This window comes from Taeniopygia guttata, chromosome 20, assembly GCF_048771995.1.
Source record: "Taeniopygia guttata chromosome 20, bTaeGut7.mat, whole genome shotgun sequence".
Lineage (NCBI taxonomy): Eukaryota > Metazoa > Chordata > Aves > Passeriformes > Estrildidae > Taeniopygia > Taeniopygia guttata.
Genome location: NC_133045.1, coordinates 10,153,877 through 10,179,829, shown reverse-complemented (window position 1 = coordinate 10,179,829; position 25,953 = coordinate 10,153,877). Strand labels below are relative to the sequence as shown.

The window sequence follows — 25,953 nt, the reverse complement described above, 5'->3', positions numbered from 1 at the left end:
AATTTAATTCCTAAGTCTCTATTTTGAGACTCCTAATGTTGAGCGTAGAGTCTGACATACCATTCAAGCCCAAAAGCATATTTCTATACAAGTTTACTGTTTAAGACAATTCCAAACCTGGTTTTTGGGGTCCTTGAGGTTGAACATGATGCTACGGTATTTGCTCTTGTATCTGTTGTCTGTCCCTTGGAACAAATTAAACATCTCCTTCTCAATGTTGAGTGCCACTTTCCCTACTTCACTCTCTGTCATGACCAGGTCATCGCTGTCATTGACTCTGTGGCAAAAAGAACAGGAATGTGTGGTTATGTCAGGGGTGAATGGTCAGGTACAGTCACAAAAAATACATTTTTCAGAGCTGACCTCAGCTGCTCCTCATGCAAGAAGGGCTCGAGACTCCTTTATATGAAACCTCAAAGCCAAAGTCTATCTCAGGATCTTGAACTCTAGCAAACTTTAATTACTGCAGATGGCCATGGAGGACACGGCTTTGGGAGACTCCTGCCACCTGGAAATTCTCTGCCAGGAGTGACACAGGGAGCCCAAGCACCTGAGTTTCAGTCCTTCATTCCCCACTGTGACCAGGATTTCCTTTTCAGAGACAATACCAGACTGCAGTGCTCTATAGCAAGTCTTTATAGTTGTCATTATCTTTAATAATTATTGTGGGAAAATCTGCATTTTTTTCTGTTATTTTTTCCTAAGTGATAGCTGCCTGTTGACAAGAATTTCTTGTTGATTTTCATGTTGGGATAGGAGGGAATCTCTCCTTTAGTGAGATTTAACTATGGTATTTCCTGTACTATGTTCCCTACAACTCTACATCTCCAGATTTTAAGACTCAAAGCACCTACATTATAAAAGCTTCTAAGCTGCAATTTAATCCTTCAACTGCAATTGTCTCCATATAAATGGAATAGAGGTTTCTTTTTAAAAAGGCTTCATCACATGCACATTTATTTTCTATCAGGAATTTTTATTTCAAATATAAACCTGAGATGCTGACTGCACTTGTAGTAATTTGTTGCATAAATTCAATCCCTCAAAATTCCTTATCAAGACAAACTAAACTCTCCATGCTACTTCTAGGTGTAGCTTCCTATATAAAGTGTTTTGAATTCCCACCTCTTCCACAAAATTTCTTTCAGGGATCGTCGAATATTCTGTCGAATCTGCGAGTTGGGCTGTGACTGGGCAGGACTGGCTGAGGTTTTTGCTTGACTACTTCCAGCTGCAGCTGACACAGAAGACAGTGAAGGCTTTTTGAGTCCTCCACTCAAACTGGAAGACGGAGCTGCTTTCTTGGCAACCGATGAGCCATGAGAAAGAGGTGACTGTTTGGAAGGAACACTGCCTGACGAAGGCCAAGGTTTCTTGGGAATGACACCTTTGAAACTTCCAGCAGGTTTCAGTGGTGGTTTAGTTAGTGAGGTGTTGGAGTAGGATGGGGACTTCTTTGAAGGCAGATTTTTGATGAGAGAAGAGGACTGTTTCTCCATGATAGATACCACAGCCTTCTTTGGTGCCGGTGTGGACTCTGCTCGATCTTCGTTCCTCTTCTCTTCCCTTTGAGCTGTTAAAATAAAGAGGAAAACACAATATTAAAGGCTTAATTTTATAACTCTGTATTCATGAAGACCAAATATCAATGTATAAAGAAAAGTCTGTGAAATATCACCTCCACTGAATAGCTACCAGGCAAGCAGTTTAAGCTATTTATTCTCACTTGCCTCGTTAAAAGTGATTTTTAAAATCATGACATGGTTGACTTGTTTGTTGAAAATTTTGTGCAAAAGAAAAATGAGAGAGGGGGAAAGGCACCACCTTCAAAGATTCCTGAGTGGGATTTCATGGTTAAGCTTCAAAATCAACCCAAATACTTACACATATAAAAAATAAAACTAATGCAATACAATCCACATGCTACATTTAAACCGAGAAAGTCTCATCAACACTTTACAGAACCAGTTAGTTACAGAGGTTGACCTGACAACAAAGTCCATGAACTTGAAATTGCACTAATATTACCCTAAGTTGAGTACTACTGAAGTTTAATAAACCTATTCAGTTCCTAGCTAGAGTCTAGATTTAAAGAGTATTTAAACATTAGCACTGTCAGGCTGTAGCCATCTAATTCTCACCATTCTCAAACTATTCCATTCATAATATTCAGTTTTCCATTAAAAATTCTAATGTTACAGTAACTGATACACATCATATACAAAAAATTACAAAGTCTAAGTAAAAGCTCTCATTTTCACCCCTGTAAAAGATAAACTTGGCACAGGATTTTAAAAGCAAATAAGTTTTTAAATTGCATTTCATCTATACCACCTTCTGGCACTGAAAGGAACAATTCAACCCAGCAAAAAAAGCCAAACCTCAAAACACACACATAACAGAACATAATTTCAAAGACATCAAATTTACATTAGGTAACATCAGCCTATGGATCCTGAGAGCTCAAATGAGGATGGGTTCTGAGGCAAACAACCAAAAATCAACTCCTAAAATAGAGTTGTTTCAAACTTTGTTGAAAGTCTGTAGCTGTATCAGCCCACACCCCTTAGGTGCAAAGTGCAGGACACTTCCTGGGCAACATCCAGGAGTCCCAGTAACTCTACCAAGGACCAACGGGTCCCTCTTCACCTTCCAGGTCTGCTCTGATGCAGGCAGGAATCACTGGAAAAGGCCTGAACTGTCATGAGATGGACTTGATAGGGACTAAGCCCTCCTAGGGTGAGCCTGGTTCAAAACACCCCACACATCAGCATAAATTCCCAATGTAATCATCCCCCAAACTGCAGAAGGTTTGGCATTCTTAAGGGACAAATTATACCACCTTATTTCATGAAGAAATGGCCTTGCAAGTTTCTGCATGCCTAGTGGAGACCAGCACTTCCCTGGACAGCAGTATGCACTTGCAGCAATGCCCCTCTCAGCCCCCTCCCTGTAACCTGCCCTCGGTGCTGGCAGCTTCCATGGACAATGGTGAAAATGAGACACGAAACACCACAGGAGCTGACCTTTTGTAAGGTGAAGTGCAGGAGTGTACACTCAACACAAGAAGCCAGAAGATGGAGAGACACTGTATCTTTATCCCAGTTTTCTCCTAGAAGTGTTTTAAAACTGAGGATTTTTTCTGAGCCAGATTAACTACTTGAAGTGTAAAACAAAACCAGCTGTCAAAGTATATTCAATCATTTCATAGGCTGGGATGATTTTGCTATAAACAAAATGCAATTATACCCTCACACCACCCCCAGTTTCCCTAGACTGGCCTTGATTCCTGTCTGACTGAGCAAGGGACACCTTCCACTGTGACCAACCGTGTCTCTCTGTATGTGTCCCCTATGCAAATAACTCCCAAGCATCATGCACACCTGACTGTTTCAAGATACAAAGCTATTTTATACCAATTTCAAGTGTCTCCTGAGCAGGACTTGTTGATCAGACATGGATGGCACAGAGTCTCTATGTACTAACTCAGCCATAAATGACTCCTTCAGCTCTCCAGAACTACCAAGGTCCTGTTCAAACTGACACTGTCCAATCAAGCATGTGCAGGTTTTGATAAAAAAATCCAGAATACTTAGAGCCTCTGTACAAACAAATAATCTGTAACACCTGTTAATCTAAAAAAAAAAAAAACCAGCCAACTCTTACCCTGTTTTGACAATGAGAAATCAGAATTTTTATCCTATCAAGTTTTGGGTACAGTGTCAATGTGCTGTCCCATAATTCAGCTGAAGCAACTCACTGTGCATTACATGGGTCTTAAATCCAATGCCCAAGAGCAGCCAGTGGAGGGTGGGGAAGGAGCAGCGCTGTCTTTTGGGGTGGCAGCTCACTCTCCTATTCATTTAGCCACAATGTGAGCACACCCCAAAGGTGACAGCACCTCCTGACAGGTATGGGAATGTGGCAGCAGTATGTTTGGAAGCACTAACCGCAAAATGTGCTCTTTTCTGAGAGCAGTGTGCCAACACATATGGAGCTTTACTTCTGAACAGATGCCAGAGCTGCTCAGCAAATGGATGAGACAGATCATGGACCAGGTATTCCCTCAGAACCATGATTTCCAACTTGGAAATGGCCAGATTGCTTGGCCCTGCAGTCTATGGGCAGCCTGAGAAGGCACAGCCAATGCTACTGCACACACTAGCCACTGTGTTTTATACTATGGTGGGTTTGGTCCTTTCCATCAGTAGCTCAAATGCACCCGTAATAAATGCCCTAAACCAAATTTAAAATAAAAGGATGAGACAAGCACTGAACATCAGCCTATCCCACCTAAGAGATTAACATGGAGTTTCACCACTGGCAGTTTAGAATAAGGCATTTGGTGGTTCTTCTATTCCACCCTTTAAATACCCAGGTGAACCTCCCTGGCTTGACATCAGAAACACAACTGAAAATAACAGTAATTCCCAATTGTCCCATTTTGTCTTGTGGGCCACTTGTTAGGACAGAACAGGATCCTTACTGACTGAAGGGAGGCACAGACTAAAGAGATCAAGGTGCAGCTGTAGCTAATGACCCAACACTTTCCCAGGGTGAAACCCAACAAGTTCTCTGGTAGAAAACTTTACTCCTCCCAGGCTTAACAAACAGCATTGCTTGGTGTGCTCACTACAGGCACACACAGAATCTCTCCCACCAGGTGCTGACAGACACAGAACCCCTCCCCTGAGGAAATTTCCCCTGCAGTTACACTTGACATTACAACACACAGCTGTGAACGAGGCTTCTGCATGCGGAGCAGAGCTTTCACAGCATCTGCTGGGACAGATGAGCCTGATGGTTCACCCCTCAACACGGCGTCTCAGCACTGCCAGGCCATTGTGGAGGACCAACTAAGCAGGATTTCCAGAGCGTAGGGCTGTTAACTTTGCATGAAGGATTCGCAGGCTGTATGTGTAGCCCAGTCCCTTACCAACACCTGGAGGGTGGGTTTCACACCACCAGCACGTACATTATCCAAAGGAAACTGTGTTTGTTCTCCAATCCTTAAAGAGTATTTCTGTATAGCATTTAAGTCTATTCTGGTTCTTTCCCTCTTCCCTCTCCACCCAATCCTTCTTTGGAGTTATAGCTTTTGAAAGCCTCTTCAAAAACTCCTGATTTCTATATAGGTTATCTCATTTGTGATGAGCAGTTTTGCCGAAACTAATTTTTTTTCATTTTAAAAATACTACAATAAATGTGCTATTTCTTTTCTCTGTTTAGTTTTAAAATTATTCAAATCACAGTTCTTCAAAAGAACATTGATTTCTGGCTCTAGTTGATATTAAAACTTTTAAATGCTGTGGAGATAAACCACAGGCTATCACACTTGAAGAGCCCATTTCACAATGACTCCAGTAAAGCTGTTTTTTTTTAAATTAAGAAAAGCATCATAGCTCCTCTTACAGGACCTTAAAACACTTCTGTGTAATGTCCCTTGCAACCATGCAGAGTACTGCAATTTCCTCTACTGAATAAAGATTTTGGCATAAGGCTGTTCCTACACCAGCATTACTATCTCTGGTGTTGAATATCAACTTAATGTTTCCCATGTTCTCTTCCATCTACGTTAATCTACTTTGTCTCCCCAGGATGAAATTCCTCCAGGCACTGAGAGGAGCTGACAGCTGTGTGGTGTCCAGCTTGCACAGATCATTCTGCAGTGGGAGCGCAGGCCCAAGGGAGCAGGACGTCAGGAATGCAGCACCTGAGGGGGCACTGCCCAGCATAGAGGCAGCCCGAGTCTGAATGAGTTTTACAGCTCCTGTTCCGACTTCTGCCCCACTACAATAGGGAGTTTTAGGGAAACATCCAAACCCCCATATCTAACTTCAGTCTTATACACAGTATATGAGCTTCTGTCACACCAACAGTAAGAAAGCTAGTAATAAACATTTTTCTTTAACAATAAACTGTAAAATTCCACAAAATTAATAATGCAACCTAAGCAGAGAACAGCTACTTGTGAGCCACTTGTTCAAAACTGGATCATATTTACTATTGTTTAAAGTAGATTTTTATACCCTTAGAGGGATGAAAATTCACAATACTGCAGCAGTGCAGTTGTAATAAACCCATTAATACCTGTTAAAAAATATTTAAAGAGCCAGTGTAAAGGCTGAGCAGAGCCTGAGCCATTACATCCTGTGACAAGAGCTGATCTCTAGAGGCACCAGCACTGGCCCTTAGACCAGCTGACAGAGCACAGGTGAGCACAGCCTAGCACACCTATGCAGGACCTGCCCTGACAGTGTTTGTGTCACACCAGACTCGGTCAGTGGCCTCCAAGTCCCACGGCTCCTGTGACTCGGCCGCAGGTGGCTGCGGTGGCTGTCCCTGCACCGTCGTCGCAGCACTGCAGCTTCTCTGCTCCGAGCGGGGCAAGGCGAGGGCAGCCACTGGCACACAGCGCAGCACAGGCTGCTGGCCCACGAGGGAAACACCTCACCGCTTTGCCAGTAGCTGAGAAGTTACCAACCACATTTTCTCTCTGGATAACTGTTGGAGAGGACAGGCAGGATTTCCCAACCTCCAAACTGGTGTGGTTCAGCAGTTTCCCACTGCCACTCAGCCCATGTCCCAAGAGGACGCATCCAACACAGCTGTGTGACGACCCCCTCCCGTGTGACTTGTGACCTGAGCAGAATTTAACAAACCCCCCCACCCACCCCACCTCAATGCAGTGGCCACTACCGAACTTTAATCCGTGACTCCTTCCGAGGTGAAACCTTTCGGAACTGAAAAAGCCGAGTAAAAGACACGGGTGAGCAGGTGCTTTAGCTGTCAGTCCACAACGGGAAGCTACTTACCAGTTCTGAGCCAGCTGTGCCCAGTCCCTGCCACACGAGCCTCGGGCACTGCCAGCGCCGCTGGGTGCCCCAAGCCCCCTCTGGTGGCACCAGCACCGCTGCCCGCAGCTGTGCAGGTGAGCTCGGGGTCCACTGCAGCTCCAGCTCCGAGCCTGCTGGACTGATCTCTCCTCACACCTGCTTCTGCAGGGCCTTTTGTCACTCCCCTCACAGGTACTCAGTGCTAGCCCTAATTCAGACGTGTTGAGCTGCTCTTAAATCGGTTTCAGTGTTAGTTTTCACTGCTGTCTGCCCTGTCTCCTTCCACTCTCAAGACTAGAATAAACTTTATTGAACACTATGTCTGGCACATGCTACCTGCCCCACTGCTGCCCTCTGAAAGCCTCCATCAGTTCTGATCTGTACTGCAGTTAAGCTGCCTGTGTGCCAAGCCTCTACATTTAGGCACACAAAGTAATCTACCCCTAAAGTTAATTCAGGAGACTCAAGGGCCTGCCCTTCCTGCAGTGATTTGTATTCAAGCCAACCTGTAGCTCTGTGCTGATGCACATCTGTAGCTTTGATACACAAGCTTTATTTTAATCTACATGATACTGTAATGATCTATCTGATCTCCATTATACAACTACATCTTAACTCCTACCCCCCTCTTAAGGGAGAGAAGCACTATCTGAGGCAAAAAAAAAGGCTTATTTTCCAGATTGTTGGCATCCAGATTGGCATCACCACTCCTTGCAGGGACAGGCCATCTTCAGGTTCCAAGTTCAGCACAGACTGGACACAGCGAATCAGCAGCTAACTTGAGTCTAAGTGCAAGTGATCACCTCAAAAAAATCCCTTTTATTTGGGAACTAGCAAAGAACTTTTTCACTGGCTATGAAGTGAGCAAGTTCAAAGAACTGAAGTAAAATTAGTAAAATAAAGCAAAACAGCAAGAGGGTGGTGAGTGTTTTTAATCAAAATTTCATCACTTTCAGTACTGATGATGAGATAAACCACCCTCATATGTGCAGTGCCTGTGGAAGCTGTACCAGGTTTCTGCCCCCCAACCCTTCCCCTGCCTCCGAGTGCCTCGGGTGTGCTGCTGGGTGTCTGGGAGGCACATGCCAGGAGCAGGGACCAGCCTTCCTAACTTAAGAGATGGCAAAAATCTTCACGTGGCTGCCAGCCACAGGGCACGTGTGACATACCTTGCAGAGCAGAGAAGGGGAGCTCCAGTAGTTCACAGGCAGGAGATGAAAATGGCTCCCCAAGGATCCCACTGCTCCTTTTAACTGGCTGGGTCCCAGGGGACGTTGGCTTCAGCACAATTATGGTCTGCCTCCCTCCACAGGCAGGGCTCAGGCCTGGTGCCAGCCCCAGGCCAGCACAGCCCCTGCCAGTCTCATGATGGGAGTTCAGCACTGGAGCCATCAGGTTATTCTCCTGTACAACCCTTCCAAAGCCAGGTCTTCAAGGTGAGTTTCTCAGAACTTCTGGCAGACTCATCTTGAGTATGCTGATCATTATTGGTCTGACAGCAGCCCTCCAGAAAAGTTCTCTAGTTCAAACATTTAGGCCAGACCAATATACAGGGCAGCCAGGTGTCCCAGAAAGTGGACAGTACCAAAATCAGTAATTCATTTCCCTGGTACTACTTGATACTTACTGCCTCTCAGGATGGGCCTACATTGCAGAATACAGCATTAAGGAAGACACCTTGTCTTTCTAGGAGTCAGCTCAGATGCCAGCAGTAGTTCAGTTATAACAGTATAGAATTGTACAGCCTAGTTTTTCCTGTGGGGAGGCAGTCATACCCAAAGGAATCCAGTTTACCAATAATCTGTCAGTCCTTGCAGGCAAACATATCTATGGCTTAAAAAGCGAAGTTTTACGAAAATGTGTTTTAAGTTAAGCTAAACCAACAGCAGTATATCCACATGCACTGCACTCAACAGCCACAACTTCAGGTGGTACAATCTTGCCTGAAGAGCAGCATTAAATTTGCACCAGCTTGTGGGTAGACAAGACCTTATCTTTTACTCTTCATATCAGTACTTACAGCTCCCTACATCACTATTACTTCCTGAGTCATAAATCCTGTCTTTAGTGCACTCTCTTCCCCCTGCTCTCTGTAGAGTGGTTTACTTTCTTTCTTTCCTGTCTTCGTGCTGTTATTACATAAAGAAAAAAAAAAAAACACAAGGAAATGCACACAAATTATGCACACTATAAAATAATCCTGCCATTTTGATACAAACAGCAATTCCTGCTGGTGGGGCATCCCACTATCTCTGTGTTGCATTGTCAAAGTCTCCTTATTTTGTTAGAGGTGTACAGGAACAAACAGTTCAAGATCTGTAACTACACATGCACATCCTATTCCCTTTGTGTGTGGTAAAGTTCAGCTGTAGAAGAGATGAAAAATACTGAGAACGGGTAACAAAAGGAAATCTGTATCACCAGAGCCAGGGCTCCCACTTCCAGGAGGTGGCAGAGTTGTCTCTTCGGAATTCCCTGCTGGGAAGCAGGAGCAGGACCACACACATTGACGTTTTCTCTGAAGGAAACGCTCCCCCTTTTCCAAACTCCACTCATTAAGAACTTTAGTGAAATACTGGTACCAAATAAGGTATGAACATAATTTGCTGTAAATTCACATGGTATCTATCTGCAGTTCATGTAAACACAAGTTTAGTGATTTGGGGTGACAAGTGCTTGTTACTCTGAAGTTTTCCCACAAGAACATTAACTTAAGGCTTTGAGCTTCTATCTAATAAACCCTCCTCACTCTCCTGCATGCTTAGTTGCTCTTCTCAGGAAAAGCAGGCAAGATATTTAAACCATTTTAACACCCGAATTGAGTAAATTATCACTTTGTGTGTATATATTAATAAATTAGGTGAACTTCAAAGCTCTAAAGCACTAATGAACACTTAGCATTCTTAGGACCGGGTAGTTTAAAAACTGGGATACTGCAAATGCTTATCCTCTTCCTCTCCTTTGGGATCCATTTTCTATTTTAAAATTGCATTTACTACTGACTTCCGCTTGACAATCATAAGCAAAAATACAGAAAAAAAGTGTTAAAAGTGTTGCTGTTGTAATATGGATCTTTGAACAATGGTCCTAAATCTCAACAATCCACATACTTGTGTGAATTTGGAAGCCAGGATGACTGTTGAAATGCAATATAAAAGCTGAGCACTGCATATTAAATTAATGCAAAATTTCCTAACAAAAGTAAAAGCAACTCTTCTGTAAGGGAATATGACTCCAAGCTAATTTCCTTTTATATGTGTACTTCAAATGCTATCTGAAACTTTAGAAGTACTTGTACTTAATGTTTGTTTATCAAATCCAGGTATTTCCCATGCTAGTTTTTAAATTAATCAAAGGGATTATTTGGATTATTTTCACTGGGCACAGAAAGGTGGAAGACAAGTATCATTTTTCAGGCACCAGATTCTGGTGTACCAAGTCACTTCAAAGTACAACCCTAACTCATATCCCCAAAAGACACAGGAAACTTAGGAGGTGAAGAAACACAAAGTAATGGGGTAACAGAAGGAAAAAAATATGACTGTTCTGCATAACTGCATAGTAGTAGCACCAAATATCTCTTTTCTAAACAAATGCAGAACAGGCTGGGAGAAGGGCCCTGGTGGGAGGCTTAGATGCAAATACACTACATGCTCTGACCACCCAGTACATCTTTAGGAATGACTTGATTTTCTTAGTACTACTTAACAAAACAACCACCTCACATAATAACAACAAAATCTTGTAACTCACAAGTACTGAGTAAATACATAAATCTACGTCTGAAATTATACACAGTTCGATGTAAAGAGTATTAGAGAGTAATTCTGTCAATCTAGTTAAGTTTTCTGAATTCCTAAAAGGCCACCTGCACTGAAATTGCAAACAAGGATTTGGTGAACATGGCTGGAAGCTCTGAAGAACACGGGCAGCCTTCTGAAACACTGCATTTGGAAGTCCTTTGCCTCTTCTGGACTACAAGTCCTTCATATTCAATGTTCAGAAATGCACATTTCTAAACTGGGAGTTGCTCGGTTTTAAGATTTGCATCTAAACCAGATTATGTTTGGTCCACTAAACATGTTTTCTTTGACAGACTAGTTCAGACTTAAGAGACTTCCCACTCTTAGATACCTGAAGTGAAGTGAGATGACTCTAATGAATTTCCCTAATGCTGTAACTCTTGGGTTTTGAGCAGCATATAACGATTTCTTAAAAAAATGAAATCTGCTACTTTTGCAGATGGTGCATTGGCAGCTTCTCAGGAAGATTACAGCTCAGACCTATCCACTGAAAAGCAGGACACTTTTTTTTACAAATACACAAACAATTTATCTGGACATTTAGTAACAGCAGAGTTCCCATATATCAATGCAACTTACCTTAAAAGAAAAACTGAAACTCTTCCTTGCATTTGATATGAGAGTTCTTCATCACATGAACTAGGTTGTTCTCTATTTGTTGCTAAAGTCTAGTATTTACAATGTTTTGGAATAAATTTCACTATTTAGCTGCAGGAATCCAGTTTTCTACTGGAAGTGGTTAAATCTGTAAAACCTATAGTGTAGTAAATCTTAAGAGCAAACTCCCTTAAAAAAAAACCATCAAACTTCCTGCCTCAAAACCTGTATTCCTGTCTCTTAGGAAAAAAACAAGCCCTACAGGAATAAGTACATTTCAAGTGAAATAGTTCCATGGACATCTGTAATTATCAGAGTCAGAAAAATCTGACGTAAAATAAGCTCTTATAGTTTCATTTATGTCTTTTTACTAATTTTAGTTATGTTTAAAACACTAATGTTTCTGATAAAAAAAGCTAAATTTTCTTTAAAAGAACCTAAAAGGAATGGAAGTTAATTAAAATATGTACCTTAAGGCAGTTTACTATACAAGAGGTCAAGGGCCTAATATGCAGCAAAAATACACAGAGAAAAACTACAATCATTTAACTTGATGTGGGTAATGACCATTAAAATATACCTGGTATGTGCTATGTTCATCAACAGCAATTTAGGGTAGGTGTTCTCCCAGTGCTTAAAAGCTCTAAGTAGAAAATTTCACCTCAAATATTATTTATAATGTTATCAGTTACTTTACATGTAAGTGTTCATTAATTAGGTTTACTTATCAAAATAAAATGTAAATTGGCTGAAGTGTGGTTACAGAAGCTGTGAGAACTGAATTTCTGATTCATTACTTGTCAAAGCAGTAAAGTGGAGGTCACGTGGTTGGTAACTGAAATGTCAGATTTCATCTCAAGTTCCAGTTTCATAGCTGCATTATAAAACTACTCAAAGTAAGTCAATAAAAAAAAATGTCATAAGCAAAAAGACTTGTTCAAGCTTCAAAGCAGTATTTACTTACCTTTGCATGACTTACAAGGATGCTACTCAAAACCTGCAAAAATATGTAAGGCAGTATCTCTGCCCAACATCCAGGGAGATGTGCTCTTGTATGTGTGGATCATGTGTGGAATATGAACAGAGAAAGGGAAAAAAAAAAAACAAAATAAAGATAACGGTTCTGTCTCCCCCCCAGCATAAAAGTAGAGGATGGTCCGTAAGTTATTTCATGTAAGAAAGAAAAGCAGCAGGAGAATACTTGACAGTTAAAAGCTGTTTGCAGAGGTGTCAAGTATCGTTGGATACCACGCTGAAGATTTCACTCTTGGCACCAGGCACTGAAAATGCAAGACCTGGAAGACAGGTGCCAAATCTAAATTACAAAAATACAATTGAAATTAGTACAGGCAATTGCGGATTCACAGTGCACAGTGTACAACCTTTTTGTAAAACTTAACACAAATGTCTCAATACTTACCTCTAGATTAGAAACAGACACTTTCTTTATGGGAAAAATTTCAAGCTTAACCATGTAGTTTTCATCCAGAAATCATCTGGGTAGATCGACAGGCTCTTAATCATACAACTGTCATATGATACATATGAAACTCTAGAAGTGTCTCTCATTTGTGTGCATCTGTGTGTGAATCTTTGAAGGTGGAGGAAAGTAGCTTGGTGCCACAGTAAGAAAAAAAACCCCAAATCCTGAACTCCCTAGTTTTGCAGAGCCAAGAATGGATGGGTATTCAAAGAAAATATGATTATTCAGGAATATCCCTAAGCCATACATACATTTGAACAACAGTGCAGGTGAAATGGCAGCAGTCCTTTCAGGCTTTACAGCATTGTAATTATGATCACTGGCCCAGGACGGCGTGACGGGTTCTGCCACTGGCTCTCGAGCAGGAGCTTGGGTGTTTGCCTCAGTCTTGGCCGTGCTCGCAACAGTCTTCTTCACGTTCACCTCTCTTTTCTCAGGGAATTGTCTCTTTTGGTTTGAAACTGGTTTGCTGCCCACCTGGATAAATAAAAGTAGCCTGATTACGAATAATCATCAAATATATTGCATTTCACAAACAAGCCAAGAGTTACACACATGTACACCTGTTTCTCTTATAGTAAACTCCTTACTTTTATAGTGCACCATTTGAAACTATCTGATTACTCCAAAACCCAGTAATGTGAAGTTTAGTGTAAGAAGGCAAAATTAATTTGACTTAAAGTAAAATAAAGATGTAATTACTTAAAATAGTACTTTTTTTAAAGTCGTTGCCATCTAGACGACCCTTGCAAGGAACTATCTCCATCTAGAGGCAATTATTAAGATTTTTTTTTTTAAATGACAGAAAAACATTTTATTGCCTTTAACACAGGAAAAGGCAAGAGAATAATAACAAAAAAAGTAACAGAAAGCTCCTCTTCAATGCAGGACTTGGAAGTTTTATTTGAGTCAAAAAGAAGAGCACAGAAATAAGGCACAGTGCTCCAGGGCAATTGCTCTGGATCATGAACACAAGCTTACCTGCTGCTGAGACTTTGGTATGCCAGGTTTTTCAGATTTTGGTTTGATCCTCTCTTTAGGTTTTGGTTTTGCATCCTTGCCAGAACTCAAGATCTTCATGGTGGCAGCTGCGTGTTTGAGGATGCAGTCATTGCTGCAGTACACGGAGTCAGGCTGGGCCACGTTGAAACAGCCGGGGCCAATGCACTTGGAAGCACCAGGAGCTTCAATTACCTTCAAATATAGAGAGAAACGGAGTGAGGTCAGACTTCAAAGGGGAAAGAGCAGGAACAGCCTCTGCAACATGGAGAAATGCTTACACAGCTCATGTGCAGACTGCAGCTCTGACCTGCACAACTGCCAGAGCGAGAACAACAGCTGTTCATGACACAACACAAACAACCCATACAAAGGTTAGAATTTCACTTCTCTAACACATTTTTTTCAGGATATGCTGCATTTTCAAGTGGTTGTTCTGCTAGCCCTGAATAAAAGAGGCTGGTTTCCTACATTTTCAAATCCCGTAAGTACACAAATGCTTTTTACATCATGTGAGAAATGTCCTTAATAATGCAAAGCTGGGTTCTCAACAGCAACGTCTCTAAAGCATCCCCATCAGCTGCTATCTTCACCCATGCACACATATAAGAGGAAGCACTCAGATATTCAGGTGTACAGCTTATTCTTGCTCTAGAGGTTTTACCAATTTCAATTTTAGAAGTCTTTAACTTAAATTCTTATACACAACTTTCACATAACCTCCTACTCCTTACACATTTATAGGTTTGTCTCCGCAACCTGAATTTTCCTCTAATTCAAAATCACTCTCCATTTATGTCAGGGTGTTACAGATGAAGAACTTCCTCTTCCAATGTTATGATACAGAAAATAGCACATTCCTTGAAAACAGAGTGCATTAAGCTGAAGTCTAGAAATACTTGAAAGCTCTTTAGGCTCCAACCTATCACCTCTGGATATTATGCTTCTAGTCTCTCTTCTAAATTATTCCTAAAAATGATACAAGACACAACAACTGTAGTTCTAAACAACCTCTCATCATTTGAAATTACCGAAATTTTCAGGAATGCTTCCAGTTAAGTAAATATTATTTTAATAGTGCGATTGACTTCTCTGCAATCAGAAGCTTTATCTACAGCAGCCTGATAAAACCTTGATATGGGAATTTTCCCATTATGTACACACTTAACAGAGAAGATAAAGAGCACTTGGTGATATTCAGTAGCAGAGCCAACACCAACAGCACTGGTCTCTCAAAAACCTTTGTGTACAAAGGTGTACAAATGTATTTGAAAATATTTTTGAGACTATTGTTTTCCATACATTTATCTTAAATGTGTAAATATTTATCTATTCAGCTCAAACTGTTCTATCTATACATTAATCTCACTGTGCTGCCATGGACAGCTCTGAAATCGAAAGGGAAATGTCCAAGACACTGGCACTACTGCAGTACCTTAGGCAGAAGAAAGACAACCACTGTAGCACTAGTTCTCTTTTTTAGTTCAGGTACATTAAGCTGAAGAAGCTTCTAAGCCTTTCCAATTGGGCATGGAACTTTATATTACAAAATTTAAACTTCAAATTTTGAAATTTAAAAATGCACATTTAAATGTGCATTAAAAATGTACATTTTTAGATTTAAAAAGGCAGTATAAAGAAATTCTCTATTTGCTGATAACCTAAAGCAGCATCAGGACAAAAATCAGAACTTCAAAGACTAACTGGAAGTGCAGCTGGAATTAACTCCAACAGTCTTGTTCATGTTAAGTAAAAAGTTTCATTACCATTGAAAATCTTCAAAATGTTTGAGATTATTTCAAAGATAGTATAAAACAGCACAGGATTCTAATATTTTTATTAAAAGAATACCACATTGTTTGACTTCCAAAACAGTATTCAAAAAGGGCAGAACAGCACAAACTTTTAAATCCCTCATTGAAACTGAGTTTTAATTCCTGTACTGATAGAACTATGGATAAACTTCTGCTAACCCGCAGTGCTCGTTGGGCTGTTCAGCTTATGCATAGCTTTTAAATCAAGTCATATTTATAACCAGACAGGTCATTGTCTGCATGTACTCAGTGAAACATGAAAAATAAGAAGCAATACTTACAGGCTGAAATATCTTTAGTTTTTTCTTCCCACTCGGATTTGCAGCTTTTTCAATCCTACCCTTGATTCCTTGGTCCTCAACTGATTTTTGTTCAATTGTTCCTATGCTTGTGAATTCTGTGCCATCCGCATTTCCTTGCTCCATTTTAGCTTCCTGCTGGTCTAGTTCTGAAACAGGCTCATCCTGTCCCTGGAGAATGGTGCAGTTTGGACAGATATAGTCCTCACCATTCCTCTCCAACAATCGCCCTCGAGCCTCAGAAATACCCACGCAGTCACCATGAAACCATTCCTCGCATCTATCACAACAAATCATAAATCTGAAAAAAAAAAAAAAAACCACCAAGGAACAGTAAAACACTGTAAAATGAAAAGACAATTAACGTTCAATGAATATTTCAAGCAACACAACTACAGCACCCCAATAAAGCACCAGTGCACGGCTCTGCCTCACTGGTTATTTCTGTATCTGTTTATCCTCTTTTAAGTATTTGTTCAGAACTCCCTGCCAAAATTCAACAAACCCAAAAGCTCATTGAAAAAATAAGCACTAGCATCTAGCTTAATTTTTTATCACAGAAAAATTCCAAAATTTTTGCACTGTGTCTGCAGCTGAGCCCTTTGCCTACCTGTTGTTATGAGGCTGACGACAAATACAGTACAGGGCATTTGGGTCATAGATCTCAGACTCAGGTTTGCTTTTGGGCTGTTCTTCAGGTTCCTCATCTGAGGCCCCCTTTGCACCAAGGGCAGGCTTCTCCTCCTTCTGAGCCTCAAGATCTTCAATGTCCTCCTCACACACAACCACCTGACTCGCGATCTCAGTGCTGTCTGCAGTCTCAGGCTCCTGTTTGACAGGCAGCTCAGACTCATCCTGTTTTCCAAGTGTGACATCGCCTGTTTTGGCAGGATCTTGCTCTGAATTCCTTTTCCTCAGGTGGTTCCGCACATCCTTCAACACCAGCTGAGGAGATTTCTGCTCTACACGTTTCTTTCTTAGCCGATTTTGCAGTTCCTTTAGTGTCAACCCATCGCTGTCACTATCAGAAGTAGCATCTTCTTCTTCCTCCTCCTCTTCTTCTTCCTCTTCCTCTTTTGGGGGTCTGCTTTTAGGGCTTTTCTGCTCCTTACAACTCCTGGTGCAAATCCTCCGAGTGACAGGTTTTGTATCTGGAGTGCTCTCAACACTGTCTTCAGAAGCAGTTTCAGCATCAGTGGCTGGCCCAGAGGCTGCTTCACTGGAGTCCTCCAGGGTAGTGGGAACACTCCTCCTCCCTCTGCGCCTCACCGTGGTCAGGAACTCTTCCACCCTCTCTGTGCGCTTTGGCTGCCGCCCGCTCCTCCTGAGGTTTATGCCTTGCTGCTGCTGCTGGGGCTGCTGCTCACTGGAGTCCACATCAGCATCTCCTGCACCCTCTCTCTTGGCAATCGTGGTCCTCCGAAACCCCCAGGTTTTCCTGAACTCTTTACTTGTTGGCTTGACAGACTTTTGTTCCTCCTCATTGCTTTGCTCTCCTTTATCATCCAACATTGATGCTAAAAAACAAGGGAAAGATTAATAAAGTGGTGGTGGTAATGAATGACGTGCTTTGATAAAACCTTTTTCCAATGTGTTATTTTCTTTGTAACATCCATGTATCTCTAGTTCATACGATGAGCCTCAAAACAGATAAAGTATTTTCTTGTGAATGTAATACAACAGCAGTAGCAATTAAATACAGCGCTGATCACTGTGACAACATAATCCTGCTGTTCCTGTTACAACTCTTGAGTTCTTTAAAATAATTTACACACATGTAACACACACACATATATGATGGACAAATAAGCATTTTCAATTGCAAAGGAAGAACTCTTACCAGGAGAACTGTTTTCCATGTTGTCAGTATTAGCTTCAGACTCTAATGGCACTGTGTTTCCAGCTTGTTCCATAGTACAAGCAACACTGTTCCCACTCTGAAATGCTAAAAGGAAACAAAATGTCCAAAACTCTCATTCAAAAACATTCATAGAACAAGTAATTAGTAAATATTCTGATTTCTGTATTAATTTTATCAAGCACTTATATTTCAAGCCACAATGCTCCTTCAAAGTACTAAGTTAAACATATGAGTTTGAATGCTATACCAACATATCTTATTGAGTAGCCATATGACTTCTGGTATTTTCTGGTTATTTCTCAAAAAAACCAACCAAACAAAAACTCCTCCATCGAGTTTTGAATGACTCTACTCCCTAGGGTTTGGCTGGGCAAAAAACTCTACAGCAGTTCCACTCACTCCTGTGTGGAATGAAATGTAAGAAAGGCTGGTCCTTGACATAGTTATTTACAAAAACATTTTAAGCCTATGTGATCTACCAGAATGACCAAAAAAAAAAAAAAAACAAACAAACAAACAAAAAAAACCTCCAACTGTCACAAACTCAGCCACAAAAAAAAAAAAGAAACTCTGTGTTGACAACCAGATCTGTTTTCTCAAAAGTCTTTCCCAGCTTCCTGGAAGACCGTTATTTGAGAAGGCAGAAGTAAATGACAGAAATAAATGTAGGATCTATATTTTGATAAATTTGAGAATAACCTGGTTTGAACAAGTATTAAAGTTACTGTATTTCCAATGAGCTGCATGCCCTGGAATTGCTCCTAAGGAGATTGACACTGCTCTGCAGCCACTGCAGTGACACTGCTCCCAGGGAACTGGAACATGCAGTAGTAACTGCACCTCAGAGAACAGGCTAAATAGAAAGTTATTTGACAACAAAGGACACACCCCAACTCTCCCCAAGGATGTTTCTGGATGTGTAAAACCAAAAGAGAACATGAGCAGAATTCCTAGATAACAGCACTGAAGAATCAGATGCTTTTAACAGCTGTACATAACACAGCTACAAGTTTTCAGAGACATCCTTCAGCAAGCTTTTCAGTTTTTCAGTGTTCCCTGGGAATAAATGCCTCCTTATTTCATATACTGCATCATTTCCATTGCTGCTCTGTCTTAACACAATCCCTCCTCTGCAAATCCCATGCTTTCAGTGTTACATTTAACACTGCTGGAACAGAAAACTTAAGGGGCAATGCTATGGAAACATAAAAATCTATGCAGATATGTTGAAAAAATTAACACTTCAGTTGTAACTGTGAATACTATAAATGTCACTGGAAAAGCAGCAGACGTCAGAACATTAATTTAAATAGTAACTGATCAACATTACAGACAGAATAAGAAGTGAAATTTAAGCTGGCAGTACACATGCAAAGAGCTCAAACTGTCTCAATCCAATATGAAATTCCTTTCACTGCCCCCATTAAAAAAACACTAATGATAAATTTTAAAACTTCTTTTCAGCAGCACTAAAATTATATTTGTACCAAAAATATCACAATATAATTAAGGGAGCAAGCCAAAACAGTTGAAAGTTTACATCTTTGCTTACTCTGGAGCATAAAGAAACGTTCAAATGTACAAGTAGAGGTTACCCAAATTCTGAGATACAAATTTCAGCTAAAATGTAAGTAACTAAGAAAGCTCTGCAATGTCCTCTGTACCTGACACAGCATCAGAGGCTCGAATGGTTTCTCCTTGAAAAGCTGAGCCAGAGGAGGGCAGCACGGGATCAGAGTCATTCAGCATCCTTCAGCCAGGACATGCTGAATTTCCTGACTCACAAGTGCCACACTGAATCTCTGAGCTGTCAGCAGGTCCAAATGCTATTAATCCTCTTTTTCCTCCTGGCTCCTGGAAAACAACAAAGGGACAAAATAAGGCATTGATATATTTATTCATTTATCTTACTGTTGTTTAACTAAATTTGGAATTGTTTTGCTTCTATTACATTATAAAGCAAATTCCATTATTTTGTCTTCTTGACAGTTTTGCACTTTCAGAAATACACTGGAACTGCAAAAAAAAAAGCCAAAATTAAGCAATACCACCTCCCCAGTTACCAACAGCTGAGACCTCTGAAAGTAATACAAAAGATTATTGCACTTGCATTAATTCATTTAGATACAATTAAGATTTCCAGAACAGTAACTGTAATAATGAATTTAGTCCATGTGCATCATTTAAAAGCATTCTGGGAGTTGAATTTACTAAGCACAGACTGTCAATAAAAATACAGAAATGCTTTTAAACTCCATTAGCATGGCCCAGCTTACAATAGGGCAGATTTACTGATTTATACAAAATTTCAATCCAGGAGACACTGCAGCTTTGAGTGCCTGAGTTTGATCATCAGTAGGCAATGCCTGCACTAACTCAAAGTGGCCTACCAGACTACAAGAGCACTGGAAAAGAATTTGGGAGGTAAAGGAGGACCAGCTGGACAGGATGAACTGGACTAACACATCAATTAGTGAAGACAAAAGAACGAAACTGAACACAGACCCTGTGTGTCAGCACCCTGCAATTAAAGATGCTGGGGAACTGCCACAGCAGGTGCAGGACACAACTAAAACAATATTAATTCTCTGAAAGGAATTAAATTGATTTTTAATACTTCAGGGAGGAGACATATAAATTTTAAAATAGGTTAGATAATCCCTCAGACATACCAATATATAGTCTAACTTTGATTTTTTAAAGAATACCTTTTATCTCTGAAGCCTCAACTCCTAAAGCACCTGTGCTCTTCCAAAACCACTTTTTACTTCCTAAGCAATCATCTCAAGGTGTTCTCCGTTGTCACTGACCCGAAAAATAAGGTATGGGGAAAAGACAAAACCCTCCACAAATGCCATTTTCATCAGTGGATCACTTTGTTTCATGAACTAAGACTGTGGCAGAGCAGAACTAGCAAAAACAATACCAACTGGAGTATGGAGCTAGACTCACATCAGTATTTCTTCTTCCCCACCTGCCTCTTCTATAGGGGATTACGTACATTCTTTGCCTCAGCCAATCACTACCCCTCCAACAACAGGAGGAAAAATTAAAACAGCAAAAGAGAACAGAACACACTAATTATAAAGACTGTAGTGCTGTATCTCATGGCACTGAATACCATGAATAAGTATTTTGCTCCACTGCCTGAATCAGGGATTATATCCAGGGACTCTGTCACTGAGTTTAAAGTGCTTCCTTCCACAGTGCAGTTCTGTAAGAACCTTTCAATCTCCCTGCTCAGAATCTCCAACTGATCACACATCATGCAATTTTTAAGTGATATGCCTAAAGGGAGAGGAAAGCTAATCACTTAATTTAACTTTGTATTAAACTATGCAACAAGCTAAGTCTGTAGCATACACAAGAAGTACCTCCTGTTTGGGTATTGACCCCGAGGAAGGAACTGTCTGCTGGGCTGTGCTCCCAGTGCTGCACCTGGGCATTCAAGGCCCTGTGTGCAACCTGCTCTTCAAACGGTATTTGGGTCACCAAGTACCAACAACATTCCAAACCCAGAACCAGCATCATCTCTTAGGAGACACAGCTGGTTGAACACAAAGTGCATTTTATAGGGTCACTCACTGCCCACCCAGTGCCTCAGCTGCACAGGCTCCAGCTCTGATTTAACAGAGAACAGCAGTAACACCCCTGAAAACAACTAAGCTTCTATACCAGAATCATTCTTCTTTTTGCTATAGTAAATATTATCTAATTGCTCCTACCTATATTATCACCATTACCTACAGGAAAAAAATTTATGGAACATCAATTTTAAAATAATTCCAAAATTGAGATATATAAATATACAGTGCATTTTAATACTGAAGTTACAGATCCCATGTGTTTGCTGTAAAATGCCTGGTTATTACTTATTATTGTTTAGTATCTCCACTTTTTCCTTTCCCATGTGGTTCAAAATATTTTTCACAAAAAAAGAGGAAGTTTCACACTTACTTTACATGCACCTGCTCTTGCAGAATTGCATCTTAATACAGACTAAACTTAATTGCCTAAAAGAAGCTGAAAAATCAAGTGTTATCAAAACACAAAAGGATGAAGCCTTAACTAACAACTATACTTTGTACTTCTAAGCAAATGTTCTACAAACTGCCTGCAAAAATATTTACTACAACATATGGCAACTTTGGAATCTTCAAATATCTCTTCCTCTTCCAGATTCAGTGGGACTTTTTGTTCATTTTGTTCTGTTTGTTCTCAAGTTCAGTGTTCAACTACAGCTGAGATACTGACACAAATGCCAACAGAAGCAGAAAACTGGCAATCTTGTTTTAAACAAGCTGAACATCCAGGATAATTTATTTCTCCTAACAGTGTATTAATAACATTTCTGAAATTGGAAGTTCCAGCTTGAAACTGAAAATTATTGTATTTCCTCTAGTAGACAATTCCTATCAGCATCATCCTGTCTTTCTATGTTAGGTAACTATAAGGATACTTTTCTTCCTCTGAAAAAAACTGAGTCAAGAACCTCTACAAATGATGGGATAAAAAGGCAAACTAACATTAACAAATACAAATTCGAAAGGCCGGGTTCCTGCTGAGTTTCACAGCTTCTGTGAGAAGCAGTCTCCTGTGGGAAAATGTCTAAGGTTGTTAATTTAGAAATCAGGAGTCGCTGCAGTAGCATGAACACTCCAGTGAAACAGAACAGTCACTTAACTGAAGTGGAACATAAAGCTGATGCTCAGTATCTCTAGAAAGAAGGTCCAATCAAGGAAATAATTCGTTATTTCCTCTTCCAGTAGTTTTCAGGTTAAATATTTCAAATTTTCCAAAATAAGTTAGTTAGGCATGTGATTTCATTCTGGACTTAAATTCCAGAAGCAATGGAAGCACTGAGGTATTGTAACCTAGAAAAACTGTAGAACTGTCACAACTTTTAAATGAAATTTGGTCAACTATTCTCAAGCAGTAACAAACCCGAAATCACAGGGCTGCCACACTTCAAGAGAGCCCAGCACTCACATCCAGCAGCCCTATGGATTCTCCAATTACTGCAAACCCTTGTGGCTTTCAATAAACAGACTGAAGACATTCCAGAGCAGACTCAGCAGCCAGTTTAATCACAGACTGAAGAGTCCCAAATTTCAAATCCTGCTACTGCAACACCTCACAACACACATTAAAAATCTAATCTCCAACACACCTTCACCAATCAAACAAAACATTTACTTGTAATGTCCCTTTCACATTCACACAAAACCTCTCGGGAAGCACACTCTTATCTACTGCCTTCCATTGTGAGGCAGCACTCAGCAATCACAGGTGAAAAAGGAGAGATTATCTCTGCCAGTTACACAGAGCCAAGATATTCATGGCCGGATGGGCTCTGAAGACACCCGGATCTGCTCAGGCTGACTTCATTAAGCCTTTTATAGGATGCCCACGATAACATCTTTATCTGAGATGAAAGAAGAAACTTGTTCAAGAACATCAACATTTGCCCATCTTTTTGTTTTTCTTGATAAAGAACGATTCAATAAATTATGACAAATATTCATTCAGATCGGGATTTCTGCTTTTATTTTTTCTCATTTCCCTGAAGAGGAAATAAAAGCTCTGACTGCGTCAAGGTTAAGTCTTTTCTGGAGCCGATTATTTTAACTGCATTAAGAATTCCGTTCTTCAGGCAACTGGCAAGACTTCACTCTAAAAAAATTATCTCGAAAGGAAGCCTAGTCATAAAACCTTTAACATTAACTAAACCCATTCAAAAAAAAAGTAATTTAATTTCTTGCTTATCTGAGGACTTCCATACAAAGAAGTCTGTCAATAGTCTGGATAAATTCTTCCAACTCAGCTTACTGGGGATTTAATTCAGTGTTTGAGGAATATGTACGAAAGACCAGTGATCTTTATTCCGTCATTCTTGCATCTAGATAGAAAAATATGCAGCATCTTATTCCCTGATCTTGGATGTCAGCATGCTTCAACACAGCCAGTTTGCTGTAATCTGCACCGAAGCTGGTACCTCATTAGGGATTACATCAGCCCCTTGCACAAATACTTTAATCCAAATGATTAATACCTGACTCCTGTTCATTCTCTTATCTGCTACTGCTTTGAGAACGCTACAGGAATTTCTGTGATTTTGAAAGATCACACATATACCCCTAAACAGACACCCATGGAAGGAAGATTTGCTCCTATTTCAGACTTGTGATAGACAACATTTACATCTTTTAGAATTTTAAAGTCTTCATACTGAAACTCCAGTTATAGCTTTAGATACATTAAGGAAATGCAATGGCAACGTCCCAAGGGCAGGATGGAAATCTCAACAATTACAATGGCCAGTGTAAGGTTCTGAACATGAGGGTTGGTGAGAAGACACTCTTTGCATCTGCAAGGAAAGTCAAAGCACAATTTTACACCAGCTAGGTTTTCAAAGCAGGTATCATTCATCAGTGACCAATTTCATGTCCAAATCCTAATAGAAATCCAGTTTGTCCCAGTATATAAGATACTAGTTTCAGTTAGAATGACTTGTAGCTGGCTTTTAGATGTATTTTTCTACAGGTTTCTTCAGAATTTGCTTCATATGCAAAGTACTTGGCTGAAACAATGATATCTGAGTCATGTTTCTTAAATACCAAAGAAATTGTAGGATGTTACAAACAGGGCAGAAAACATCCTTTCCAGAATGATAAAACAGTGCTTTCAGTCCAAATTTCCACTATCTTCTCATTTTATTCCCTGTAAAAGAGTTACTGGGTTTGCCCTATGATAGCCTCCTTCAAGTGTTAAAAATTCCTAATCAGCAAATATAATCACATGAGCAAAACCAAAACAGTGTGAGAACTCATATAAGTTTTAATTTCTGATGCAAATAAATGTTGGCATGGCTCAGTTGATGCACTCCTACTCAGAAGATTGATCCCATTGAAAATTATTCTGCATCCCTTTTTGGCAAAGATGACAGCTGGGAAATCCGCACTTTCTGCTAAGCAGCAGCAAAATTAATCCCTTGTATCAACAAGCACTCCAAAAGCAACCCTGTGGATGCCAGTAGGACATCACCTACTTTGTACAGGAACAAGCAGTTCCAGTGAGAGCAGGGACAAGTGCAATTCAGTGACCCCCAAGAACAGCAGAAACAGCTTCTGCCCTGGCTCTGGAGATGCTCCCTCTGCCTGCTCAGTCATGAAAGATGCAAGGACAGGTATCCTACTAGCATGGAAAGCAACAGAAAATCGGATTCCACAGTCCAGCCAGTCTTAAGTATCTTATGATTCTTGCAAACAGTTGTGAGATGGACCTTGTGACAAAGAGAGGCAATGAGAGCTGAAGAATAAGAGGTGACAATCCTAAAGCTTAAGTCTGGATATTGTGAGACACAAAAATTGTGGCCCTAATTCTTCCCCTGCCCTCCAAATAAATTATTATATCACTGCTTGACTGCTACAGCCAAGCTGCAGCTCAAGGTCAAAAGTCCAGACATTCCTGGTAAACACAAGAATTTTATGCCAGAAGTTTACATTTGAAATACCATGTTAAAAATCAAGTTTGCATAAAGTCACAGCATTTAATTGCTTATATTTAGACCTAAAAGAATAAAACCAAAGAGAAATAAAACTACAAAACCTGTAACACTAAGTGCTTTGCTGGCTATCATTAAACACACTAAATTAATTCCAAGACTACGCTTTCTCTACCTACAATACTAACAGCTTAAAAGTGGCAGTTCATTTCTTCCTATTCTCGAGTCACTGTATTACTCCCATTTGAAAAAATTAACAAGCTTTTACATTTGCAAGATGTAGATTGAACAGTAACATAGCCATGCTCCTCAGAAACAACCCAGCCTAACATAAGAAACCTGTGCTCTTCTTAAAACACTGCAGGAAGCAGTAATCATTCTAGGCCAGCAGGAAAAGTTCTTTACAGCCAAATTAAGACAAAATATCACCAAGGTCTAGTTTTAAGGTAGCTTTTAGTATCAGGACAGTATTTCAATCTCTGATGTACAGAGCATGGCAGGGTAATGATTTGTCAGGGATGGCACCATGGATACCTACAGTCCAGACTCACAACCTTCGAAGGTACTGTAGGCAGATGTGTAGTGATGTGGTGCCATGAATTATTCAGGAGTGCCCATCCCTACCACCTCTGTGCACCCAGGACACTCGGGACATTTTAGTGTAGCTTTGTGGACTGCAGACTTTCTGCCTTTTTTAAGTTTGGTGCTGAAAAATTCTTTCAGATACTCATGGTATGAACACTCGTCCTGCCTTGGT

The 25,953-nt window shown here is 40.4% G+C and overlaps 1 protein-coding gene across 8 annotated transcripts in view; it reads right to left on the bottom strand.

Moving 5' to 3' along the window:
• Positions 1-25,953, bottom strand: part of DIDO1 (death inducer-obliterator 1) — a 51,744-nt gene that overhangs the window by 15,430 nt on the left and 10,361 nt on the right. For 6 of the 8 annotated variants that reach the window (XM_030288670.4, XM_030288669.4, XM_072917112.1 and 3 more), the window contains 8 exons: positions 19,357-19,546; positions 17,672-17,776; positions 16,442-17,348; positions 15,814-16,132; positions 13,701-13,913; positions 12,971-13,196; positions 1,126-1,573; positions 118-277 (listed from right to left, as the gene is read on the bottom strand). In XM_030288670.4, the coding sequence (XP_030144530.4) occupies positions 118-277; positions 1,126-1,573; positions 12,971-13,196; positions 13,701-13,913; positions 15,814-16,132; positions 16,442-17,348; positions 17,672-17,776; positions 19,357-19,441 (2,463 nt within the window). In that variant the 5' untranslated portion in view covers positions 19,442-19,546. Of the gene's footprint in view, positions 1-117; positions 278-1,125; positions 1,574-7,748; positions 12,552-12,656; positions 13,197-13,700; positions 13,914-15,813; positions 16,133-16,441; positions 17,349-17,671; positions 17,777-19,356; positions 19,547-25,953 lie in introns of those variants that run through there. The other 2 variants (XR_012051574.1, XR_012051575.1) reach the window with 2 other exon arrangements.